Below are 8,406 nucleotides of genomic sequence, written 5' to 3' on the forward strand. Positions count from 1 at the left end.
CCTTTAGAAAATGGGTAAGTTCTGAAGAGGGCTACAATGGACCATAGCATTTTTGGCATTGCTACCGGGGAGGCATTATTGCTTCCTTCTTGTTTTTTAGAGCCTTGGCTCCCTCATGTTTTCCATAACCATTGTTTCTTATATTGGTTTTGAGAAGAGGATAAGGTTGGGAGTTTTGTGAGAAAAAGAAGAAAATATAGGTTGTTATTATGTTTTTTATGTGTTGTTTATGTTCATGAGTACTAGGGTAACCTTGAGGAAAGAAAATCTGTCACTTTTGTCTAATTTTACATGTTTAGATCCTTGCCTTTTTTTCACGCTATGAAATTACAAAATTTTGCCCTTTTTTTGCCTTTTTTCATTACAAAAATCAAAATTTAGTCCCATAGAAGTCAAAATTGTAAAATTCATGCTTTAGAACTCCTTTAAAAAATAGGTTTCAGCCTGGCTAACTAAGAAATAGAGCCTCGTCGACCAATGGGCACCTCAAACATAACATTCACGGCCTTATCCAATACGGATAGACCCCCTTCCACATTCCATTGGCTGCAAGTGGGACACACTGTTCCCTCCTCGGGCCAGCCTTATGCTTAACAGCTCCACTCTCTGTCTACTGTTCTGATCTACTCCGCCAAGTTTCCCTACACCTTGCTGCCTTGGGTTTAGGCAAAGGAAAAGGTGAGGAAGAAGAATGGCGCCTCTAGCCCTCGCCGCTGGGAGCTCTGTGGCCCTCAGCTCCAGCAGCATTCTCGGCCAGAAGCTCCCCACCTCCTCCCGGGTATCTGTCCCCACCCGCTGTCCCACTAGGTAAGCTCGTCACTACTCTCGTTGAGGGCAGAGGTGGTTGTGCGGGATCTTCCCCCTAAAGCTCACTTGGTTGTGTTTCCCTTAAATAGGTTGGGAGCGGTTTCTGCGAAGTATGGCGAAAAGAGCGTCTACTTCGACCTGGAGGACATTGGTAACACTACCGGTGCATGGGATCTCTACGGCTCCGACTCTCCATCCCCCTACAACGGCCTGCAGGTAGGTGTTTGTGTGTGTGTGTGTGTATGTGTGTGCGCGCGCGCGCTAAGGCAACATATTGTGGTTGATGATGCGTAGGAAAGAGTGGTAAATGTGTGCTACTTTTGCAGAGCAAGTTCTTCGAGACATTTGGGGGTGCGTTCACCAAGCGTGGGCTTTTGCTCAAATTCTTGGTTCTGGGAGGTGGCGGCACTCTTGCATACCTCAGCTCCTCTGCCTCTGGCGATATCCTGCCCATCCAGAAGGGGCCCCAGCAGCCCCCCAAGCCGGGGCCACGCGGTAAAATCTAAGCCGAGCGTCGATAACATCGCACCTTTCTCTAAATTCTTCTAGGCAGCTTCATCCGGGTACCCTTGAAGTATCCTCATTTGTATAATAAATGTTGGCTGATCTCAGCGATTTTCTTTCTCCCTCTATCAACTGTCAATGCAAGTCACCTTGCCTGCCTAAACTTGAACGTCTTGGAATTTCCTGTGTACCTAGCTTCACTTCTGCGCTGCAATGCTAATTATTATAGGGGCGGGCAATGATGGTTTCCACGCGGGTTTGTGTGGACCCTCTTCTCTACGACTTCCGACCACCATCCGGCGGCCTTGCATGCCAATCCAAAAAGGCCACACTAGCCTCCAGTGACCAGCGCCCTGTACTTTAGGCAGTTACGAGGTTGGATTTTGATGTGTGCTGTGCGTGGTGTGTGATCATATTCCTGTGTGGTTAGGGCCCTAATTTGAAGGCTTACTTCCTTAGCTTTCAGTCTGAATATATCACCTTGGTCTTTTATAAGAACCGCATATACCACTTGACTCTTAAAAATCAACCAGGTATATAGGTGTATTGGAATCAGTGGCCCTTATTTTACTATTCTTTTTCAAAGTAGCCCTCTTTAGAGTATGTGAACAGCTTTGATGCTTGGAAGGCTTCAAATTGTCATGTCCTGTGAGTTTAGAGGATGTGTACACGCAGTAGTAGTGGTTGGATGTATTGCAAGTGTGAACGGAAAGTTCGGTGACCTAGGCCCACCATCCCTGACGCCTTGTTCAGCACACCAGCCACCACCAAAGGTTACTGTCTGAAGAGTCTTTCTTCTGAAGTAAATGTTAAGTGAGTGCAAATGTTGGGTTCTAAGTGTTGAACAAGCACGTTATATTGATGAACCTAACAGATATCTAAAAGCGTATGACGAAAATGAAAAGGGTAAATGCAGGGTGTATTTCCTTCTTAAACATTGGCATCTACCACTCATTGTGGGCCTAAACCTCTTTGTATGTTCCAAAGCAATTGTTTTTGTTGAATCAGTCTCCCTTGCAATGGCTGCCTGCAACTATTGAGTAAAGCTTTGATGTTTTCCTCCTCATATAAATTTTTCGTAGCTTTTACCTATATTTGTTCCAACCCTATTGCATTGGTGTGCAATGAAGAAGGTCCACTCATTTCATGGAGTAGACATGAGTGTTTGTCATCACCATCCTAGATCTTATATGGGAGAAACTCACCATGGAAGCTTGGGAATGACAATTGAGAAGACATAAATATCTACATAGTGAAATATGATCAGTGAGGTATGATGCCCATGAGTTCTATGCCCAATATAGCCGAATGACCCTTGCATTGGCTCTATTCCCCATGTGCATGTACATGACAAATCTATTTCATTACAAACAATCCCTTCCTACGATGATTTGTCTTGAAATTGAAGGGTGGTTTTGCACAATACAAATATACATAGAGTGCAATACATGATGAAATGTTACCATCACAGGAAGGCAATACCAATAAATGAGTGCTCCATTTCCATAGATCGTAAAATTATATCGGTATCCACAAATTTAAGGTAAATGTCTCACAACTAGAACCTCAATATCATAGGTGTTATTCTTATGATAGGCATGTTTGCTACCAATGCATACTTCCTTGTCGACAAGTATAATACCCGTTGAATCCATGTGATAGTCATGGTCAATAGGAGTAAAATATGTTACCTCAAGACTATCAATTTCTCCATGAACATGTGTACCACCAATATATGCGTGACATCTACGAATAAACTTGTCATCACAAGAAAGTCCTCTCATATGCATCAAAATCGACATCCTTCAAGTCCCCATAGTCAAATATAATAGACGATGACATCGTATGTCGTCCAATCCGAATGCCAGAATGGATCATTCAATGCATCTCCATAGAACTTTCATGACTAACTCAAATGCATATTGATCTAAAGCATAGTTATCATATGTACCATCAATACATGAGTCATCATCCTTTGAGTCAACAACAATTACATGCACATCTAACGCTTACTCAATGATCATGTCTTCACAAGCTGAAAATGTATCATTCAAAGCACTTATGAAAGTGGTCCAAGCATTTCCATTTTCAACTTGTGCATTCACATTGGTGATGACTTGTCGAGAAAGGGTTGACAGTGAGATATCCTCATTTACTACTTGTCCACAAATTACAAAAAAAGTGTCTAGTCCACTTTAACGTACATGCATACAGATGTGTCTAGAATTTTGTGTGCACGTACGTCACTTTAGAGCCAATACCAATACATGAGTGTCCATTTCCATAGATCATAAATCATATCAGTATCCACAAAATCTAAAAGCACATGCCTCATAACTAGTAGCCCCATAATAATAGGTGTCATCCTCAGAATCTGCATGTTTGCTACCAATGCTTACTTCCTCGTACATGTATAGCATGTGCTAAATCCATGTGACAGCCATGATAAATCGGAGTAAAATATATCACCTCAAAACTATCAATATTTCCATGAACAGGTGTACCACCAATATATGCATGACATGTATGGATATTCTCGTCAGTAGAGAAAGTCCTCATGTGCATCAAGATCCACATCCTTCAGGTCCCCATAGTCAAATAATAGACCATCGTAAGTCGTCCAATCCAAAATCCATAATGGATCATACAGAGCATTTCCATAGAACGTCCATGACTCACTCGATGGATAATCATCTATAGGCATAGTCATCATGTGTATCATCAATACATGAGTCATCATCCCTCTTGTTTGAACAAAAATTACATGCACATCTAAAGCCTCCTCAATGATCATGTCTTCATGATTTTGTGTCATCATATCATAAGCTGAAAATGTATCATTCAAAGCACTTATGAAAGTGGTCCAAGCAATTTCATTTTCAACTTGTGCATTTACATTGGTGATGACTTGTTGAGAAAAGACTGACATCGCGATATCCTCATTTACTTGTTGTCTTCAAATTATAGCAAGTGTCTTGTCCACATTAACACCCACAATGTGTGCATAAAGATGTGTCTGTAATTTTGTGTGCGCATATATGTGTATTGAGTGTGCACCCAGCCCCTCGAGTATATATATATGTATATATGTATGTGTGCGCATGTATATTATATATACGTACGTGTGTGTATGTATAGTGTGTGCATATCTATTATGTGTGGTTATATATATATATATATATATATGTATGTATGTATATAAGTAAAATAAATACAAAAGTTGCCTCTAGCTCAAATCTAGGCATCTAATCTAATCATCTTTCCCAAACAAAGCGTTTGGATGCATTCTCTTTTTCCACTTTTGCAAATTCAAAATTCAAATTGACAAAAGGCCTTGCGATTGAAAAGAGGTGCATTACATGCTCTCTCTCTCAACAAGGCACTCATCGCCTCCCCTCCACATGTTTAAATGCTCTCTCTTTAAATAATATAATATAACCAAAGTAATTAAAAAAAGGGCAAGCTGCGCAGTCTGGCCCCCCCCCAAGGGACACTAAAGAAAAAAATCTTAGGGCACTAAAGAATGAAAAAATCCCCTATTGCCACATGGCAATAGGGGGATTGTTTTCTCTTATTTTTTAGAGGATTTCTCTTTTCTCTCCTCTTCTTATGCCATGTCATAAAAAAGTTGTCCATGGATAATATGTAATAGATGTTATGCAATTCTTTCTTTCGGCCTCAACATAATCAAGAAACCAATCTAAAAAAAAGATAAAATAAATAATATATACATACTAAAGAAATAATAAAATAGCAACATCATACAAACCACTAAAACGTAGTATAAAAAACTTCGAAACTGTACAAATTAAGTAAAGCAAGCTAAGTAAACAATGAAACAAAAAGATTTATAAACTTAGCATAAGAAAAAAAAAAGTTGAAAAGTCAAATACATTAAAAAAGAGTTTCTGAGAGAGAAAGGGGTAATGTTGGAAAATTAGAATCTACCTTATCTCAAATCACCTTTGATGAGAAATGAGTATAATATATGATAATCATTAACTAAACTGTTAATTTGATTTTATGAGAGAAATATTATTCTCCTATCTAAACAAATATATTTAGCTAAATTATAAATAGCCAAAAGAAACTTCCATGAAGATATATACAAACATAATTTCCAAGAAAAAAAACCTTGAATAAATAGAGCAAAGTGCAACAAAGAAAGACTATTGCATAAGAAACACCATATTAGATAATTTGGAAAAAAACCCATTCCTATTTGAAAAATGGGATCATGGTGAATTTGTCCAAAATTTTATCAAAACTCCCTCTCATGTGACATATCATTGGAAAGATCTTGAAGAGTAGAATCTAGATCTTCAATCTCTGACAAATTTGGAGTTGACATGTTTAAGATATATACAAAATTAAATGGAGTGATTAATTTTCAAAATATGAGATTTTTTTTCAAATTATCTAATATTGACTCAAGACATGCATAATCTACATTTGTTGAAAACCTACAAATTTAGAAATAAAATACATTTATCAAAATTCGAGTAACAAATACAAGAAGATATACAACGATGCAAGTTCAAGGTTTTACCTTGCTGTGTCATTGAAAATGTGTTGGCTTGTCTTTACTCTCATCTTCCACATGATGCCAATTGCCTCTTTAAACTTGAAGTCAACCAAAGCCTCTTCTCTCTACTGATATATGCATCAAAGCATTGATATTTTATGTGCTCAAGTGATTTCTTAACTTAGCAACATTGTTGCAAGCAAAATAGGTAACTGACGAGGGTTACCTAAAAAGATTCCCTCCCAAAATATGTGAAATCTTAAAAATATCTTAAAAACATAGTTTTTTGAAAACACATCTAGAATTCCATGTATGAATTTAAAAATTACGTGAATTTTGTTATTTTTTCAAGATTGAGAACACGTGTGACCTTCATAGATTTATAAACTAGTGTTGTTTGTGATAGAAAAATAAACTTGACTTACAAAATGGCATAGGAGTCTACACAACTTAAATAAATATCAATATTTTTTAAATAAAAATTTATTTTATAAATTTCATGAATGTAAGACACTTTTTTTAATGGACTTTATTGAGACAAATTCTACCACTATGCATAAATATGCACATTATTTGACAACAAGCACTCAAAAAATATTAGAAGACATAACAATATAAACTCCATAATTTATGAAAAATCCTACAAACATCCTTGAGTCCATTTCTAGACCCAAATAGCAAAGCCTTTAGTATATACTTACCTTGACAGTTTACATGACATAATTATTTACTCTATTATTTATAGGCAGATAGTGGGCATGATATACAACCAATGCTAAGAGTTTAAAGAGGTCAACTTATAGGTGTCCAAAGGTAGACTTCTATTCATATATATATGTAGAAGACGATAACTATGGAGGCTTTGAGTAAATCTAAGAATGTTAAAAGAGTAGAAAATTGAAATATTTTTTCGACAGGACAATTTTAGAGGCAAACATTATATAGCCTATGGGTGTAAATTTTGACCCACGTAGGCATTTGTTTTCATGAAGAAAATTCTTGTTATGCAATATGAATAAGGGTGGCGGGAAGAAATTGTAGCCTATATCATGTACACATGTGGTAGTGGCAAAAATTCATAGTATGCATATATTGATGTTTGATCCAGATAGCCACCATTATCATCACGAACGTAGGTGATGCTATATCTAAGATTAGTGTAGAAATGAGCTCTAGTTACAATTATTTAGAGTACATGTGAAGGATGTTGAGAGATGATATGTCTAAGGGTAGTGCAGAATGAGCTCTGGTTATAATTATTTGGAGGACATGCTAAGAGATGCAATCTTCGTCCGTGACATTGTCTTTGTGTACAAAGAGAAAAGAGAGGAGCGTAGGGCTTCTTGAATGGTGGTAGAGAGGAGCTTGGAGCTTTCACGATGACAATAGATTCAAGGTCCCCTATGCTGGAGAGCATACTACTGCACATAAGCATGGCAAAGTCCAGGCTCACATGCACCCCCCTCCCTGACATAGATAGTCCCACCACCCCCCAAGTGTATTTGCTTATAGTTCTTCGGCTTTAAAATTGAATTGTAGAATAAAAATCAGGATTGGCAAATTAATCGACTCATGGTTTTCCAAATCAATGGAGCCTTACACATCTAGATCAAAACCAATGGATTATAGGTCATCATAGATTATCTCATCTAGCTCTTCTGTTATCATGAATTTTTGGCATATGCTATTCAATGATGTTATTTATGATACAAAGGTTATATGGATACATAGACAAGCATTTTTTTAAATGACCTCCTCTCAAATTTGTAGTCAAAGGTTGCGACCATGTGTGTTTTTTAAGTCCTTAACCCTAAAACCATGTTCTACGTATATCACCTTATCCTAGGCATATTTTTTCTTTAATTCCATGATTTATATGATTTTTTTAAATTTTTGAGATTTTATTGGCTACTATCTACTATTTGGAATGAGTTTTTATAAATTTATTGGTGATAAAAAATAAAAACAATTCTGATAAAAAATGTAAAAATATTTTAAAGTTAAGAAAAATAGCCCCCTAAAAATTGATGTTTTATGTTAATGCAAAACATTAACTTTTCTACATAACTTGATGTTTTGCATCAAAGTTGATGCAAAACATCAACTCTACCACAAAACTTGATATTTTGCATCAAGTTTCAGATGCTCCGAAGAAGAAATTTGGAGGATCGGAGGTCGATTTTCACAAACGGCTTGTTTTATCGATTCCGTTTGTGCTACGATGTTTAAATGACATATTCCATAAATTTTGAGTACCAACAACACGACTATATTTTGATGCGATATGTAGACGTCACAAAGCAGTTTGTTGATGCATCAGCACACTGCTTTGTGACATCTTCATATCGCATCCAAACATAGTTGTGTTGGTACTAAAATTTTGTTGAATAGGTTGTCTGAGCATGCGAGTGGTGGACGGAATCGCTTAAACAGGCTACTTGTGAAAATTGACCTACGATCCTTCAACTTTCTTCTCCGAAGCATCTAAAACTTGATGCAAAACATCAAGTTTTGTGATAGAGTTGATGTTTTGCATCAACTTCGATGCAAAACATCAAGTTGTGTGTGAA

General features: G+C 37.1%; 1 protein-coding gene across 2 annotated transcripts; it reads left to right on the plus strand.

Annotated features, from left to right (window-relative positions):
* The first annotated feature begins 493 nt into the window (after nt 1-493).
* On the plus strand, nt 494-2,668 carry LOC147630664 (photosystem I reaction center subunit VI, chloroplastic-like). Of its 2 annotated transcripts, XM_086810600.1 has the most exons (4): nt 545-807; nt 897-1,023; nt 1,134-1,302; nt 2,445-2,668. In XM_086810600.1, exons 1-4 carry the CDS (start codon nt 692-694, stop codon nt 2,492-2,494), a joined length of 462 nt encoding a protein of 153 aa, XP_086666726.1. In that variant the 5' UTR covers nt 545-691; the 3' UTR covers nt 2,495-2,668. The 2 variants fall into 2 exon arrangements, with proteins under 2 accessions (XP_086666727.1, XP_086666726.1); XM_086810601.1 differs by lacking the exon at nt 2,445-2,668 and having other exon boundaries at nt 494-807; nt 1,134-1,431.
* The last annotated feature ends 5,738 nt before the right edge of the window (nt 2,669-8,406 follow it).

The sequence above is a fragment of the Cibotium barometz genome, chromosome 16, assembly GCF_041138505.1.
Source record: "Cibotium barometz isolate CiBa-2024 chromosome 16, ASM4113850v1, whole genome shotgun sequence".
Taxonomy (NCBI): domain Eukaryota; kingdom Viridiplantae; phylum Streptophyta; class Polypodiopsida; order Cyatheales; family Cibotiaceae; genus Cibotium; species Cibotium barometz.